Raw genomic sequence first — 19681 nt, 5'->3', positions numbered from 1 at the left:
CCACATCTGAAGCAGCAAAACGACCTCCAAGAAGATCCGAACCTCACCAGATGCAATTGCAAATCATCAATCTAAACTGTAATTTTATTTATTTATTTTCACCAAATTCCCTAAAACTAGGGTTTCATTAAGGAAGCTAAAAGAACAGTAAAATCTGATACTAGAGTTTCACTTAGGAAGCTAAAAGAAGTTTAAAGGAACAACATTTTCTCGTCAAATCTATCCGAAATCCAAATATGAAAAGGTAATCATTAAAAATGTCATATATATATAAACTATGCCAGTGGTACATGATCTCTAAACGTATCTTATTTTTGTAGCATCACAGCAATATAGACCATGTGCTACTACATTTTCTTATTTAGAATGTCCTCAGTCAGACTCTGTCTGTGAAACCCTACACTACACAAACGAGAAAACAGTCTTGCAGGACTGCAAAGGAAATAATTCCTGCAAGCTCTACTATCAACTTCCACAACACCATGAGGCTTCAGCTCTGCAGAAATGCGGTTTATTTGCTCAAAAGACGGATTTCTCGTTCCACTAGCGAAAATGGACATCCTCTTTTGAGCTTCAATTGGCTTCCATCTACAGCTTGCGCTCTCCACGACAATAGCAGATCTCATTAGCCTGGAATCTGAAGAAAACAAAACAATACAATTATTTACAACATAGTATCGAATTGAAAAAACTGTACGAGAACAACCCAATTCGTTTTATAAAATCACAACTACCCAGTTGGTTTACCTGCTCCAGATCCATGATCCATTACGTTCAGTCGGCCCTAAACTTGAAATTACCTAACTGATGCTACCTTAAAAAACCCTAGATGCCTCAGCAGCTGAATATCCAAGGCAAATCCAAATACAAAATAATACAATTATTCTGGCGATAAACAATATCGCACGGAATTGAAAAAGCTAGACGTGAACTACCCAATTCGTTTTATATAATCACAAGTACCCAGTCGGTTTAATTGCTTCAGATCCGCCATCCATTATGCTCTGCCTACCCTAAACTTGGGGTTACTTTAAAAAAACCCAGCCTATTATCTCAGGTAAATTCAAAACTATAGAATTGTTTACAACATTGTACGGAATTGAAATAATTAGATGAGAAAAACCCAATTCGTTTTATAAAATCACATGTACCCAGTTTACCTGCTCCAGATCCGGGATCCACTTCTTCTTCCTACATATCAATACACATTCTTCAGAAATTTGCCGCAATCTTATTTATTAAACATATAATTTGATAGACGGGCTTGAATATTTTAACGCGCTTTCATACCTGTACAGAGCTCTTGTCAGATGACCTCTTGGAGCGGAACAATGAAGTCCAGTTTCGCACCTTCAATACTGAGGCTAAAGCATACATTTTTTAGATCAGTTTTTAAAATAATGTCAAGAACAACAAACTCGTAAGAATCTGTCTGGCTACTTACATCTCTCTGGTTCTTTCTTCCGTTTCTCTCTCCGAGCGCCATTTTGGAAGCAGCAGATCTGTCCACAGGACCATGGCGCAGCAGCTCTGTCCACATATCGATTTCACGTTCCACTTGCCTTCATCTGCTCAAAGCCCTCCTAACCCTTGCGCTCTCCACAACACTAGCAGATATGATAAGCCTCGAATCTGAAGGAAACAAAATAATACAGTTATTAACAAAATCGTACGGACCCAATTAAAAAATCCTAGATATGAACAACCCAATTCACAAGTACCTGCAGCAGATCCGCGATCCATTGTGTTCTGCAGGCGAAAACCTTCAAATATCCTTAGTAACTGACATTACTTTTGAAAACCTAGAGAGCTCATCCAGCTGAGTAACTCAGGTAAATCCAAAGCCAATGGTAAGGAGACAATGGAGATGGGAGGTATAAATAAGGAGAACGAAAGCGAGGGAGTTGGAGAGAAACGTGGAGGCAAAGTCAATGGGTCTGGTACTTGTGAGGAAATTTTATTTTGTTTTATTTTTTTTGGGTCCTCCTCTCTTCTTCTTCTTCTTCTTTTTTTTTTTGAGTCTGTAAATTGAAATATTAATGTATTGAAATTTGTTTTTATTAAATTTTAAATATTATCTAATTTAATTATTGGAGAAGATTTCAATCAATAAAAATTAAGATAATTATATATGAAGTGTAAATGCTAGGTATGAGTGAAATTAAACGCATATTCTAGACTTTTATTATAGACTTTTATTATAGTCTTTAATATGAACATGGTTAAAAGAATGTGTATGCACAAAAATGATAAATAAAAGCTCTTAATTTTTTACTAGCTTAGCATAGTAGTCTATAGTTCGCACACAATTAGAAGAATGTGTATGCACATATATGATCAATAATCAAGTTAACAAAGTGTGTAGTATGAACATGGTCACAAATGATTAGAAGAATGTGTATGCACGAATATGATCAATAACCAAGTTAACAAAGTCTATGGTACAAACATGGTTAGAAGAATGTGTATGCTTATGATAAGTTTTCAAGTTTTTAGTTGTTAAAAGAACATGATGAAAGAGAATAATAGTACACATTCAAAAAAATGTTTGTTGAATATAAAGTCTCACTACCAGAGACAAAGACCACTAAAATGAGAACAAAATAATCTTATCAAACATACTTTAGTTTCTATTGAAAACTATAACTAAAAGTTTTTCTTAAAAATACAATGAATTAACTGAAATATAATAATTTGTTATAAAACATAAATTATTATGATATAAATAACAATGATGGAAAATAATCTTATTATTATTACAAAATTCAAATAATATTTGAACATTACAAAAGACAAAAAAAATAAAAATGATTATACCAAGAAATAATCTTATAATTATAATTAAACCATATTCTTACTTACAATAAAAACTTTAAAATTAAAAATTTTATATTTAATTTAAAGTATAAATAAAACATGTATACTTTACTATTAAACAATGGATGAATGCAAGCCTTTCCAAAAGCAATAATAAATAATTTAGTAAAATAAGCAAGCATGGAAATCTTAAGAGAAATATGAATGAGACAGAGATTATCTATCTTTTTGAAGAAGTCCAGAGTGATGCAGATATGTTAGAAGGATCAGCAATTTTATGCCACTCTGTTGGCCCTCGGATCGATAGACCCAAAACAAAAGGGGCTTGGGTGACAAAAATTTGGCAAACGCAGGAAATTATTAAATTTGGTTGTAGTTGTTTCTACCGAATTCACCAGGGAGGCTTATGTAAATTTTGGGAAAGCACTCTCCACATGTAATAAAAGGCCGGCAAACTTAAATCCATTCAATTTTTCACCTCACAAAGAGCCTATTTCAATTAGATTATAATCCCTTCGAATTTGGAGTATTGGTCAAAAGAATGTCTAGTGAATATTGGAAGATTATTAGGACTCTAATGGACATCAAACATTGTTGAAGGGGTTTCTTATATTTATGCAAGACTCTAGATTGTCAATTAAGCCAATTCCAAAAGAAATTGGTTTGAGGGTTGATTGTCTTTGGAAACAAATGGTGAAAATTTAAGATACCTAATATATTTCTTTAAGATGGCATAGCAGGATGCATAATGTGGATTATTGCACTCAGAAATCCTAAACAAAAAGAATTTGGAAACCTAAATCTCTAAACCCTAATTCAAATGGGATCTGGACTATTTTGATCCAAAGAGGAATAAATTATCCACGATTAAAGAATAGACACATGGACAATTAAAAAAACTCTTGATTAGGGGGGATGCGCTGCATAATGTGGATCATTCCAGCCAGAAATCCTAAACAAAAAGAATTTGGAAACCTAAATCTCTAAACCCTAATTCAAATGGGATGTGGACTGTTTTGATCCAAAGAGGAATAAATTATCCACGATTAAAGAATAGACACATGGACAATTAAAAAAACTCTTGTAGGGGGGATGCACTTTTGGATTGCATGGAGGAGAGGGTGATCACCCTTAAGTTGGCAATACAATGGATTAAAGACAATGAAATGAACCCCAAGATTGGAAGACAAAGATATTAGCATTTTAATGAAAATGATTTTATTTAAACAAGTTGGAGGGTTAAGATTTAGAGAGAGAAAAAGATAATGAATTAATTAAATAAATAAAAGTATGTATTTAGTTAATAGAAGAAATGGGACTAGATTAAATAAATTTAAATATTTATTTAATAGTAAATTAATTATTAAATAATTAAATAACTAATAAATATTTATTTAATTGGTTTAGGATAATTTTAGGTGTCTACAGAAGGAATCTTCACAAGTGGCCCTGAAGGACCTTCAAGAGAAGTAATATTGATGAGAGGGATCAAAGGGGCAAAATTGTCCACAATTCTCCACATCAACCCCATTTGGGTCGAAAGGGGCAGGGAACCTAGATGCCAAAGAAGATACAATAACAATCAAAGGCAAATCAATCATAGGATTACCTGAGGAAGAGGCTCTTCCACCTAGACACAACACAAATCAACATGAGGAACCAAATCAAGAACTTGATCCATCCAAGGGCCATTCACTGATATCAAATCAACTATAATGGTCTTATCACAAGCTTCATCATCCAAAAAAGCCGACTGAAAAAGTGAAGCTAAAGAAGGAGCATTCAGTATCTCTATAGAACCCAAAGGAAGAGTCTCTAAAAAATCTCTCACATCACATGAAGCCATCAATCCAATCTCACCAATGGAAGGGGCAAGAGGGGACTACAACTTATTGAACACAAACTCAACCAAGGGGTAAGAATCGAAAACCAAAGGATAAGGAGGACCTTTCATAGAAAAATAAAGAAGATAAGGAATAATTTCCTTCCCATTGGGGCTAGGAGGGGGACCAAACTTTGGATGACCACTTTTCAGGCAAGCATCGCTTTAGTGACCCATAAAAGAGAACAACCAACACAAATGAGTGAATTTATGAAATTTTGTAACATAGAAACAATACTTCAATGAAATCTATAAAGGAAGCTCTTTAACATGCTCAACACAAACATAAATACAAGCAAATAGTAGTTTGGCTTTTTTCTTAGTGGAAAAATCAAGAGAATGAAATTAGTCAAAAGAGTTGGCAATTCCAACAGTAATCTCTTCATCCCAAAACTCCAAAGGAAAACACGAAAAGTGAACACAAGTTAAGATAGCACCATCCAAATGAACAGAAGTTTCAAAACCCAGGCACCACTTGCACAATAGGAAGTGCTTCTTACTGAAGAACTAGGGACCAAAAGTAAGAATATGAAGATAGACCTAGCTCAAAGAGAACAAAAATAGAATAATCTTATGCAGAGCACAAAAATGGTAATGGTTTCTTTAATAGATAAGTAAGAAGAGGCCCATTCCCTTACAACAATAATATTAGGGCATACTCCCAAATATTTATCCCGAAAGAGTTTCCCATTTTATCTAGAGTCCGATCCAAGGAGAGATCCTTAGCATTAAACCATTTCCAATAATAGAATGCTCAATGGAGATCCCATTAGTAGCAAAAGAATTCTCACTATTAAAAGGATCCTTCCAAAACCTAGAAGATTCATAGACACACATTTTAAGAGGGAAAGGACCCACTTACCTTAGCTTAGAGAATGACAACCTTCACATTTGCCAAATCTTTTTGCTCTAGTATAGGGTGAAAAGGGTCTAGGGAGAAGGACCCACCACTACTCAGGGATAGAAACACATCATGACTAAAGGAAGTAGTTTAAATATCAAGAGAAAAGGATACCTGCATTCGAACACCACTCCCCACTTGAGGTTGACACCATCTCAAAAACATCATAGGGACAAACCTATAATAGGAGAGGACCCTACACAACCACTTTTGCACCAAGAGACTCTTGCCAACTACTAGGAAAGTTCATTTAAACAATATACCAACCTAGATCTTATATTAAATCTACTCTACTTTGTTTATAGGTGTCATTGTCACAAATTAATTTATTTAGATTTGTAGTTACACACATAAAAGAGGGGAAAATACTATGTTATATATTAACTAATCTAAGTCAAACCCCTTGTTGGTGTACCCACATATAAAAATACAATGATTATGATAACAATCAAGTACCTCTAGGAGAGAAAATAGAGGTGGAAACACCAAAATGGAGGTTTCACTATGGAAAACCCCTATACAGGCCCAAAAGTTTTCCCCATCTGAGTATGTGTAGGTGGCAAACAACTTCAAGGAGTGTAGAGCTATTTTCAAAGTGGTCTCTAGTATTTTTTCATTCCCTTATTGTAAAGACAATGGTGCAGTGCACAAATACCCTAGTAGCACACTAGCATCCAAAGATAAGCCTTTGTTAAGTTGATGCTAAAATCTATATCTCACTAGGTTTTAGTTTTTGAACATTTAGTTTTACGCTACATGCTTCTATTATTCTACTATTTTTATTGTCTATCTTAGCATAGTTTTATTTTCTTACTATTGATCTTCTTGGCTCACCAAAGTTCTAGTTAAGTGAGGTAGTGAAGGCTAACTTATTCCTTGAGATGTTATCATCTCAAGGGTAGTTAATCTAGACCTGAACATTTTTCTAAACTTGACATGAATCACCTTATGTCGGATCTCTTCCTCCTATAGTTTGATGTGGTTTATAAGGCATTCTTGAAGGATCTCTTTGATATGTTGGATGATGCTCTAGGTGATATCCTAGAGGCATCTCCTTCTAATCATAAGGTCATTAAGACTGACCCAATAATATACTCTTCTTTGAAGAATGAAAAGTTTGTGAATGTGATCATAATCTATATCACTTCAAAGCCTAAGAGATTCATTAGTCTCTTGCTTAACATCATTTAGGAATGTTGGGAAAAATATAAGAGGATCCATGACAAGCATAATATATGGAGCTACTGCAAGTTCTAAATAAGGACCATGCTCTAATCATGAATCAATTTATTTGTCACTAGGAGACAGGATTAATGATTTTGAAAATATTGAAGATACCTCATGATTAGTGTCAATAATTTTCATACATATCATCATAATCATTAGCTATACACAATGTTAGCATCAACTTCATCATCCAGATTAATCATAATAGGATTTTTAGTGTGCAAGGGAAACGAGTGATCATTTTGCATAGATAACTTTAATTTATGATGTGGTTGATTAAGGTAAGATCCTCCCTAGGGTTAGTAAAAATTTGCGTAAATGGGATCAAGTCAACATTTTCCATCTTGGGCATTACAAAACTTAATGGTGAAGGCGACTCTCATAAAACCATCATTATGCTCAATAAGGTGGCTAGGTCGGACTAAACGGTTGCTCCTCTCATCAACAAATGTCACACCCTCCACCTTACCTTTGATGAAGTCAAATTTTTCCATGTGCGATGCAAGGAGAATAGGCTGGCGAACAAGTTAGCCAGTCTAGGCACGATGTTTAATAACTTGAAAGTTTGGCTCTGATTACATGAAGTTCCCAATGTCATTTGTGTCATGATCTCGAATGATATGCTCATTTTTTTTTGAAAAAAAAGGGGGTAAAGATTTATTTAGAAATCATAGAAATACAAAGAAGAGGCCTCAAGCCCACCAAGACAACAACAAAAAACTAAAAGGATCCTAAAGGAACCACCAGTACCACCACTACAAGTCTAGTGACCATAGCAGTAGATCCGGCCGTCGGATTTCCAATGATAATACCTTTTTGAAAAGCCCTGAGAAAGATGATGTTCCACAAAATAGGGCTGAAGGTCAGCTACTTTGGAATTGCACAAAAAAATAGGCTCATCTAGAGCATGGAAGGGCCTCACAAATGACAATAAAAAGAACCAAATAGAAAAGGGAATTTGATCCTACACCACAGGGTGCTCTTGCATCATCCTATCTTCAAGCATTAACCTATCTAAAGTTTCAAGATAATCATGAGGTATACCATCGCTACCACTAAAATCCCAACCATCAACATGCTCTGAAGCCCACTTGGCCAAACAATCAGCCACTCTTTTCCACTCCCTGGGAATATGACAAAAGGAGACAAATTCCAATGTGGTACACATTTGTAAAATCTGTCTGACCATAGAAGCTAATTTCCACCTCACATCATTCAAATTTTGTTTGTTCAACATGTCCACAACAATCTAAGAGTCTGACTCACAAATAATCTTTCTGCATCCTAAAGAGTAGCCCCGCTCAACAGCAATCTTAATAGCTAGGGCCTCCATAAGATTGTTGGAGTGCTACCCTGTGTAAATAGAGAAGAAAAAAACTGAACAACCATCATCACCTCTACCTTTACCTCCAATACCTGCATGCCCAGGATTCCCACAGGAAGAGCCATCAGTATTAATTTTTAAGATTCCCACAGGAGGGGGAATCCACCTTCAATCTTTACTTATCTGCTTCTTTGCATGACGAGATCAATTTCTATAAACACAGTCCATTTTAATGTTTTCCAATTGTAGATTCCTTACAATAGCATAATCACCTGGATCAACACTTACAGACAAATTGCATTTAGCCGAGATTGTCTCCTGAAGCCTATTAACTATCTTCTGCCACAGCTAAGAACTCCCTATATGTGAATCACAAAAGACCCTTCGATTCCTTTCCAGCCATAAATTCCAGATAATAAGCACTGGCCTAATAGCCTAGGCCACTTGAAGAAAAGAGGTCTTTGCTGGGGGTCTGCCCAAGCTATCCCAAAATTCAATTAATTAGGTAGCATGAAAACAAGCATGTTGCCAAGCCTCCCACCACTTGTGCCAAATATCCCTAGAGAAAGGGCATAGAAAAAACAAGTGGGAGCAGTCTTCCTCATTATGCATATAAAGATAACAGATAGATGGTCCCTGGAAGCCTCTCTTACGAAGATTATTCCACATGAGGCATTTCCTCTGAGCAACCACCCATATGAAGAAATTACATTTTGGCCAGGAAAAGCTATTCCAAACCTTCTTCCACTAGGGAACATCTGTTATACCATGCAATTGCCTATCAAGCTGAGCATAACCTTCAACAACATAAAACTTGCCTTTTGGATTAGGACCCCAAGCCAGAATATCTCTCTCCTTGAGGGAACTATATAAACTATCCTCCAAGTTATTAAACAACACCACACGATCTTCATCTGAACCACCCAAGGGCCATTCAAGAGGATCCTTCCAACAAGTCACCTCAACCTGTCCAATGCGCCTAACTATTTTAAAACTATCCACCATAACCCATCCAGCATCACTGAAAATGTTGGAAAGAGGCTGAAGCTGAGGGTAATGAGACAAAATAGGAGGGTGACCATCCAAAGAGCCCTGCCAAAAAAGAGCTTCACAACCTCTATTACAAATCCAGAAAAGACCATCTTTAATAAGTTGGGCACCTTTTTTAAGAGTATCCCATATACAAGAGCCCCTACCCACTAAACTGAGATGAGGAACCTCATGATCATTAGCACCAGGGAGATACTTGTGGGTTAAAATCTTGGCCCAGACCTGATCTTGAATGTTACACCACCTCCAATATAGCTTAGCCTCCATGGCCTTGGTAACCAAAGAAATAGATCTCAGGCCAAGACCCCCAGCATGTCTCGGTCTACAAACAGAGTCCCATTTAACTAAACTCCACTTAGAAGAAAGAAAACTACTAGACCAAAAAAATTGACAAGAAAGAGCATCAAACTCTCTCACAAAGCTAGAGGGGGGAGCCTGCACAAAACACCTATAAATGGGAAGTGCTTGCACCACATTCTTCAGAAGAATCACTCTTCCAGCAGAGGATAACCACCTATAGGTCCAATGATTAACCTTACAATGAAATTTATCCAAAATTCCTTGCCAAAATCTCCGCGCTCACCCCCCAAATCTAAAGGAATCCCAAGGTACAACAACGGAAGAGACCCCATCTGAAATCTGAGGATCCTGGCAATCCTATTCTAAACAAGCTAAGGGGTATTAAAGAAATATATGGATGATTTATCTTCATTAATTTTCTGACCTGAGGCTTTACAATAGATATCTAAAGCTCTCCTGCAATTCACTGCCTCATTGATTCTGACCCTACCCATCAAACCTGTGTCATCCACAAACTGAAGATGGGAGTAGGGAGGTAAAGCATTATTCCAACTCCAGCTTGGAATAAGACCATATCTCATCTGGGAAGTGAGAAATTTGCCAAGACCTTTAGCCATGAGAATAAATAAATAGGGAGATAGAGGGTCCCCTTGCCAAAGCCCCCGCGAAGCGCTAAACAATTGTGAGAGTTCCCCATTAATAAGAACTGAGAAAGAGGTAGAAGTCACACAAATAAGAACCCAATTCACCCACTCTTCTCGAAAACCAAAAGCCAAAAGGATCTTCTGTAAGAAATCCCAACTCACCCTATCATAAGCTTTGGCCATGTCAAGTTTAATAAACACAACCTTCTCCTTAGAGGAAGTCATTGAATGAATAGCCTCCATTGCTATCACAACTCCATCAAGGATCTATCTTCTATTAATGAAACCACCTTGCTCCTGAGAAACCAAAGTGTAGAGGAGAGGTTTGAGTTGTTCATCAATCAATTTAGTGATTATCTTGTAGACAACATTACATAGAGCAATAGGCCTATACTGATCCAAGCTATTAGCCCCCTCCTTCTTAGGAATGAGAGCCAAGAAGGTAGAATTCATAGATTTGAGCATTTGTTTATTCCTATGAGATTCTTGAACCACATCTAGAAGATCATACATTATAATCTCCCAAAATTCTTGGAAAAACTCAATAGGAAACCCGTCAGGGCCAGGAGCCTTGCCTTTTTTCATTTGAAACACAACCCCCTCAAATTTAGACAACAAAATGGGGCACAAGAGAGCATCATTCATTTCAATAGAGACAAGAGCAGGAATATAGTTCAGGATGGCCCTCTCTTCCACCATAGCTTCAGGATCCTCTTTGGTAAACAAATTAGAAAAAAAACTGATAGCTTCCATAGTAATTTCTTCTTTAGATGAAAGATGAACCCCTTCTGAAGAAATGAGCGAGGTAATAGAGCTACCATGCCTACGAGCCTTAACAGAATTATGAAAAAAGGTAGTGTTTCTATCACCTTCTTGGAGCCAATCCACACGAGACTTTTGTTTCCAGAAAATCTCCTCATGTAGCTCCCACTCTTCTAAGTCCTTTAGAGTAAGGGACTCAGCCATATTGAGCTCCACAGTCATCCCTTGATCCCTAATTTGAGGCGTAGCCTCATCTATCTTGGATTGAGCTGCCATCTTGTGTCTATGCAGGTTCCCAAAACATTGTTTATTCCACCTCTTCAGCCTATATTTTACATGTTGTAATCTCTTCCCAAAGGAGTACATAGCTTACCCATGGGCAGACACCCCTTCATACCACCAATCAACCATAAGATCCCTCAATGACTGATCACTAAGCCACATCAATTGAAATTTGAAAGAGGGATTTTTGGAGGTTCTAAAAGATGTAATAGAAAGCTTAATAGGCCAATGATCAGAACCCCTCCAATCAAGAATTTCTGAACTGGTGGACCACCTATCATGCACCCAAAAGTAGGAAACCAAAAATCTATCAAGCCTTTTAGAGATAGCCTCAACACCACTCCTCCTATTATTCCATGTAAAGACACCATTAATTGGCTTCACATCCATGAGATTCAAGAGACCAATATTATCTCTGAGTAAATTTGAGGAAGGATCACGCCTGAATAACCCACCTCGCTTTTCCTCCAAACTAGTATTGACATTAAAATCTCCAGCCAAAATCTAGGGTAGAAAAGGATCCTGAGCCCGAACAAAATTGATGTGAGCCCAAAGATGAGACTTACCCACAAGATCCATAGGAGCATAAATATTAGAGAAGAGGCATCTTTCTCCTATCTCAAAGCTAGAAGCGACCATAGAAATGGAAGACCTGCTAGAAAACCACCATAAAGGGGAAACTTTCCTTGGGTTCCAGAAGCAAGCAACCCCCCCTAAACTACCATGAGAGCTCACTCCCTGCCAAAGGCCCTGGGACCAGACACAGCAAGCACAACTAGACAAACCATACACTGAAAGTTTGGTTTCCTGAATAAAAACAACATCAGGAGACTCAGAGTCAATTAATCTATGAACAACCTTTTGTCTAGGGATGTTGTTCAACCCCCTTATATTGCATGAGAGTGCAATCATTTATGTGGTTGAGAGAAGTGATAATCAATTGGCTTTATAGACCCCAACTCAACCAAAGTATCACCAATAAGCTTAACCTTTTCGTGATCCATTTTTCATCCACTCCTTAAAGGTTTGTCTAAAGAATCCTTTTTGAGGATCTTCTATTGCAAGCCTAAAATAGGTGGGGCTTTGTTACTCTTCACTAAACTTGAAGCCACAATAGTGGAAGGGGGAGCAGACACCATGCCCACTGCACCTTCAGGAACCTATGACTCACAAAGATGTCTGTTGTCTTGAACATGGGATGGCAAATCCGTAACCATTTGAATATCCTGTTGATTCTCCAAAGATAGGGTCTGACCCTCTTTGTTGGAATCCCCATCCAGCACTTCATGCTGAAATTGGGCACCCAAGGACATTTCAAATGGAACTCCTTCCTCTTGGACCAAATCCTCTAGAACCTCAAACCTATTTAGCGTGACATCATTTTGCCTATCCAATCAGGTTCTCTTCTTTCCCTTATCTTTATTTTGAGGTTTCACAGGAATGAAGCCATCTTTATCAGCAAGACCATTAGGCATATGGGATTTCCCCCTATCTTCCCCCATAATAGAGTGAGGAGGATCAGAAACAGTTGGTTTAGAAGATTTATTTCTAGGGCATCTCCATTGTAAATGACCATATTCATGACAAAATATGCATCTAAATGGTAGGGTCTCATAGTCCAACTATTGGATCCAAGAAGATGTCCCCAAACAGATTTCCATAAAGTTTGGCAAAGGATTATTTAAATCAACTTCTACACATATGCAAGCGTAGGAAATTACCTTTCGATCTTGAGTTTGTGAAGCCAAACCCACAGGTTTACCAAGAAGCAGTGAGATTGAGTGAAGAATATCTTCTCTCCAGAACTCCAGCGGAAGCCTCAGCAATCGAATCCACACGGGCACACAAGAGGGAAGATGCTCAGTAGAATTAAAGCCAATATGCCAAGGTTTGATAAAGAGTCCCACCTGGTTGAAAAATAAGGGCCACTTTCAAAAGCCTTGTTCCTGTCTACCAGGTTGGAAAAAATAACCAGAAAATAGTTATTGGCTACCATAAGTAGGTCCATGTCTCCTTCAGGATTCCAAACATGACGTGCCCAAGACTCTAAAATAGGTATAGAGAGGCGAAGACTGATGAATTTGCATATGAGAGCATGGTTGCACCAATATTCAACATCCTCTGAAATTTTTTCAAGTTGAATAACTAGAACTGGGCGATCTTGGGATCTCTCCAAATAACCATTCACCTTTTTCATGCGAAAAGACTCTTTCAAAGAAGAAATGCCTGCCCCTGATTGGGAATAACCAATGTGTTCCTTTCCACATGCATGCATCAAATTAGACGGATCCGCCATAGCCAGATCTCTAGAGACCAACTGAGAAGAGGATACTCCTCTATTCTCCATGGATCCAGAGAAAATACCAAAAGAAGAAAAATAAAAGGGGCGGAAAACCCAACCCCAAAACCCCACAAACCCCAACGACAACATAGAGCAGAGGAAATAGAAGAGGGTTGCAAAAAAATGTTGTGGTAGCCCAAAAAACCCCACCACGAGCAAGAAAAAGTTGACCCTCAACAAGCAAGAACTCCCCCCCTGGAACGAAGCAAGCAGAGTGCAAATAACAGGCTAGGGCACTTTGGGCCTAGCACGACATCCATGTACACACAGAGCCATTACTTCGTTCCATTTCACGTCCAACGAATGACATGCTCATTAATAATGTGTAATCTCAAGATTATTTTTTCAGTTTTTTCTATTCTTTCCCTTTCCTTTCCAAGCTAGATAAGGTGGTAGAATTTTATTTGTGTTGGTACCCACCACTGTTTCTTTCAGACTTTTCTCTTTTACACTTTGGCCTCTAGGTTTGTGACTATGAGAGGAGGTTTGAATTATATTGAACTATATGAGTGCTATAAGTTCAAAAATAATGGTGAGATCTATAAAAGGGTATTCTTACATTCCAAAAAATATATTATTTATAAGAGTAGGAGTTGTTGAAACAATGAGTTTTTTTAATTTTTTAATTTTTGGTAATTAGACGAGCAAGGTGGTATAAAATATACATTTAGTTGACATTTATAGTTGGAAAAGTTGTGGCCCATATATAACTTAGCTATAATGAATCTCTATAGGCCATATGTTTAACTAAAATTAATTTTCTATTAGAATTACTTATATTCACTTATCCTGATAAGTTGGCCTAAAACGTAACACGGTTTTTTGCGTTTACTAATCTACGACCTTCACTCAAGCCTAGAAAAATGATGATATGAAGATTGGGAGCATTAATTTTGTGATGTCTTAAGAAACTGTAGTGAAAGCTACCAGGTTGGCTTTGAACGGTGTTGCCTTTCCAAAAAAACATAAGGGGAATTAGAAGTAAGATTTTGACTGGTTCTTTCAATTTGGTGAAGAGGTTTCTGAATTCCAAAGTGGCTACAATCATGAGGATCTCCCAAGTATTTGGAAGGAGGCTATCCTACTCTTCATGAAATACTTCATGCTCGATGGTAGGAAGAGAATATTTCACCTTCAGATATTCCCTATGTTGAACCACCTGTGATATGGGAGAAGAATGAACTTTTGTTACCGGTTTTTATCTTCCTTGCCTCAATTTATCTTTAGGGCTATAGCTAAAGGAAAAACCCCTGAACCAAGGTATTATTCATAGGCTTCTTTATTTTCATTTTGACCAAACGCCCTTAGGTGGGATCCCCACTATTGAATTTGGGCTCACCCATGAACCCAATTTGTTTGTTGACCTCATTATCACCCCATCCAACTCTATTGAAGTATCTCATTCAGGTCGTAAATTTCCTGATAGAAAGTACTCTGCATGCATGGCGAAATTCAAAGCCATTTCCACCTCTAAAAAGGATCTTGTTAAGGAAATCATAGGTTGAGAAGCATAAGGAGTTCAAAATTTGTTGAGGATTTACATTCTGACTTATTTTCCTATGATGAATCAAACTCTAAAACCATGGGCTTGGATTGGTCCCTGACCAAGAATGTTAATGTTGATGCTAACCCTCCTTATCCTCTGACAAACCCTCCCCCTTTTACAAATACCTAAGCCCTTGAGCTCGATCACAGTCCTCACCAAGCTTATGAAGGACATTCACAACGATGTGCAAAGGTAGGATGATTTAATTGAATGGCTTTTTGTGTAGATGAATGTGGAGATAAGGAAGATAAATAGATTCAAGATAGTTGCTAAAGTCAAAGCTAGGGCTAATATGTGAGTTGAGGGATTGGATGAGGATAGAGTCTCGAAGGTGGCTAATGAATTCATTGATTTAATAGAGAGCTCGAACAAGGTGAATGAGAAAATTAATGACCTCGAAGCTAAGCTTAAAATGACTGGGACAAAATCAGAGATGGAAGAAATTAGGTTATCCCAAAAGGCTCTTAAAGTTAAATATGAGGAGGCCATCTCATCTTGCAGGAAGGCTACCAACATGCATAAATATTCTCTCTAAGATATCTAGACCATATAGATTGATCTTAATAGGAAAAAGGAGAAGAAGTGTAAGTAGATTGAGGCTGTGATTGTGAGTGCAGAAAACATGGATTCCCTAGTGAAAGCTACCTCAGATTCTACTCCAGCATCTTCTGGCTCTAGGTTTTGGTGTTCCAAAAAGGTTTCATTTCTTGACAAAGTCATAATTTTATGTGAAGATTTGTAGGATAAACATTCCCCCATGTAGTTTTCCATCTGTTTATGCCTTTTATGGGTAGTTTTGCTTGTTTTTATTTTTTGGTTGGTCTATTTATTGGGTTTTGATCTTTCTAGGTTTTTAGTCTCTATGTTGGTTCTCAGGTATCCTTGTTTGGTTTTTTCTTTGTGTTAGTGGCGGGTTTCTTTGCTAGCTACACATCTCTCATGCACCCTAGGTGTCACTTTGCAGATATATAATGGTATAGACCTATCTCATTTTTATTAATCAAAACATTCTCCATCTTAGTGGATGAAATCGTTTAGGAAGAAATCTCATGAGACATGGCACCACATCTTTTTTCATAGTCTCTTTTTCACATTATGATTTCTCTTGGTATGATTCAAAACTTGTAAAGGTTGGGGATCAATCAACATAGGATTATTTTCCTCCTTTATAAAAGGATCTGGAGAAACCTCATTAGGTTGAGTGATGTAGGATGCTACATTTTTACCGCTATAGGATGTAGGAGGTGAGACTGCAACATATATACGAGTATATGTAGTCTTTAATTCTAGCTTGGGGATGTGGAAGATGAAAATCCATAGGTGAAGAATCCTTAGGTTTACTCAAGGCTAATATCCTTTCATATTTCACTTTTGATAAGATAAGAAAAAATTATATCTTGACTAGGTTGCAAAGGTTCAGGTTTCTATGGCCAAAAGAAATCAAAAGTGATGTTTCCACAAAGTTGAACGTGGTTCACCACTAAGTGGCTACGTCCACCAGAAACACAAGGAGTCCTTCTATTAATCAATAACTCAATACAACTCTATCAAGCATGGATTGTATTTATAATCATATAGAGCCTTCAAACAAAGAGTCTCTAGAAGACAAATGGTCATGAATGTTGGGCTTCACATCCCAACAATCTCCCACTTGAAGCTTAACTGACACAACCATGCTCTCAACATTCCCTACATTTCCAATTCTTCACCTCGCAATCAGGCGCATCAAAGACTTCAATTTTGCTAGATTTTTCTCACAAACACTACGGATAAGGCTTTTCCAATTCAAATTAGATTTAATAATTCTTTTATCACAAACATCTACCTTTTCAATCACAAACTTGTAGATTAATCCACAATGAAGGATACCATGTTCTGTAGGGTCAAAATATACTCCATCAACATCTCTTGCTCCTGTGCTCCCCCTCGACAAAACATCAAAATAATCTTCCTCGTGCTTCTCCTCATGTAGGTTGAGGCATTCTTGGTTTACCATAGAAACATCATACATGTTGTGACCGATGCATAGACTTTGTAACAAACTGTCCCCATCTTGGTCATTTTGAACAGCAGTAACTTTAAAACTACTCACCAACTCCATCAAATCATTGCAAGGATTAAGTAACGGCTTTACTTGCCCAAGCTTTTCCTTAATTGTAGACTGCTCATTAGCCATGTTTCCCCAAGATACCATAATGAAGAAGTTATATAAACACTCATTGTAATAAACGTCCACCTTGCAAAGAAGTGGAATCAATCATATTTTCTACAAGCTTTGGCATGGCGGATAAATTGTTGTGCTGGTCCATTGAGTCAAAAGAGGAGTAACCTTGTTTTCTTTGTTCTGGTTATCATGAGCTTGAACCTTGGCCCGAGACATCATCACCATGACATCCTCATACTCTGGCTCCATACCCTAGCGACACTGGCCATCATCTTGTAGTGAGGAATCATCATTTGATTGATAACCGTTCATTGCAGCCATGGATAAATAGTGGGGAATTGGAACTTCTCATGCATGAGCATGACTCTCCTTTGTGCCCTTATCTACTTTGTGCAGAGTAAGATGATCCTCTAGCAAAACTTCCATGCTATAATCCGATTTCCTAGGAAACTCCTTAACAGTCAATCTGTGACTCTGACACTCAACTTGAGCATCTATTTAAAGTCTCACACCAGCCAATGTAATGTGGTTTTCCAAATTCACAATTTTTGTGAATATCCTAAAATCTACTAGCGTGGCTATCAATTTTCTCTCAATATAAGGAATGATATTGGCATCGAATGTTTTCTCACCACTGCATCCTCCATCTTCGCAAATATCTTTCACACTGGACTTGACCTCTTCGACTTCCAAAATTTGAACTTGGCACATGACATCCTTATCTTCTGTAGTCATTTCTACTAGCTTGTCAACAGAACCTGAAACATTGCCCAATGTGGTAAAAATTATATTGAGTGCAACCAATTCCTTTTTCAGCTCTTCATTTCTTTTTTCTAAAGAAAACTTCCAGTCTTTGGTAAATTGCTCTTTCAATTATGCCATTTCATCTTCCATACAGCATATGCACTTTGCAAGAATAAAATTTTCCTCCCATAGTTTCTCAATTCATTCATATAGGTAATCTTTCGAGTTGTAGGTCTCACCTTCTTCAAGGTCATTTTCATTCGCCAATTCCGAGATTGCATCCTCCTCACCCCAATAGACATCTTCCTCATCTTGGAAGGCAAACAAACTAGTCTCTTCTTCTTCAAACAACCAATACAACAAACCCTCTTCTTCTTCAGATGAAGTCTCCTCCTTTTCCCAGCCATCCCACCAATGTTGTTTGCTTTCAACCTCCACTTGGACATCACTCTCTACTGAGTCTAGACTGCCCAGAAATTTTTCGATGACTGATTTGACTTCATTATCTGAATCAACTTCATCATCTAAATCTTTAGCTTGTTTGTCGATAACATAAAAGCACCTAGCTCCGAGATCAAACACAAAGCAAGGGCACCCATATCTAGGATCAACTACCCAATCAGATCCCATCTCTGCTGAAAATTTCACCATAGCTGTGATACCAATTGTTAGTTATAAATGAGCAAAGAAATTAATACAAAATAGCAGAAAGGTAATAACATAAACACAAAACACATTGTTTAACATGGTTCACCACTAAGTGGCTACACCCACCAGAAACATAGGGAGCCCTTCTATTAATCAATAATGCAATACAACTCTATCTAGCATGGATTATATTTATAATTATATAGAGCCTTCAAGCAAAGAGTCTCTAGAAGACGAATGGTCGTGACTATCGGGCTTCATATCCCAACAGTTGACCTTAAGTTCACCAATTCAAAAGTTAAAGTTACTTTTTCCAAAGAACAAATCTCCTCCAAGTTTGTATAAGAGGTTATTCCTATTTTTTATGGTAGTCATAGAGAGGAGGATAATCTCATTAATGGAAGAATGGGTGGCCACAAAAAAGGAAAGAATCTTGCCTCTTGTGATACCCTTCAGTAGAATGTAAAATAATGTGAAATGTTTGAAAATAGTGGGCTCACTCATTTCTTTCTATCAATGAATCACTACAACAAACAACTATATGTTATGTTTCTCAATTCATGGGAGTAGGGATGGGTTACTATGGGAATTCTTAATTTTTACTTTACAAAGTTGATTGTGCATGCTATGGGTCTTAGGCTTAAAGGGTTGAAAGGTTGCCAAATGCATTAGTGACAATTACAAGAAGTTTGCGGATAATTTGAAGGAAATGATAAGATTAATAGACACCCAAACAACTACAATAGAGACAAGCTTCGTATTCCTAAGAGTTTGATGAGTTTCTTTATGAAATATTTTACTTTAGAATAAAGGTTTCAAACTATTAGTAATTACCATTTCCCCATTAAATCATATTAGACATCTCTACTAGTCCACTCCCATCAATTGGAATTTATGAAGCCCTCATTGAACCAACTAAATGACATCCAAGAAGGTCCAAATCTCAACAAATGAAACATGACATCATCAATATAAGGTATTTCTAACTGACTCTTTTGAAAATCAAATTCTATTGATATTTTATCAAATATTAAAAAAAATTCAATTGA

At 37.2% G+C, this 19681-nt stretch overlaps 1 protein-coding gene across 1 annotated transcript; it reads right to left on the bottom strand.

The window, feature by feature from the left end:
• Positions 1–286: 286 nt before the first annotated feature.
• Positions 287–17252, bottom strand: LOC131874394 (uncharacterized). Its single transcript, XM_059217746.1, has 4 exons — positions 16946–17252; positions 1291–1364; positions 1161–1191; positions 287–637 (listed from the first exon to the last, which is right to left on the bottom strand). The coding sequence occupies exons 1-4, from the start codon at positions 17250–17252 to the stop codon at positions 348–350; spliced, it is 702 nt and encodes a 233-aa protein (XP_059073729.1). The 3' UTR covers positions 287–347.
• Between the last annotated feature and the right edge of the window lie 2429 nt (positions 17253–19681).

Source organism: Cryptomeria japonica, chromosome 3 (assembly GCF_030272615.1).
Source record: "Cryptomeria japonica chromosome 3, Sugi_1.0, whole genome shotgun sequence".
In the NCBI taxonomy this organism is placed as follows: domain Eukaryota; kingdom Viridiplantae; phylum Streptophyta; class Pinopsida; order Cupressales; family Cupressaceae; genus Cryptomeria; species Cryptomeria japonica.
Note: the sequence above shows the minus strand (reverse complement) of the source record. Positions and strands in the feature narration are given on the sequence as shown.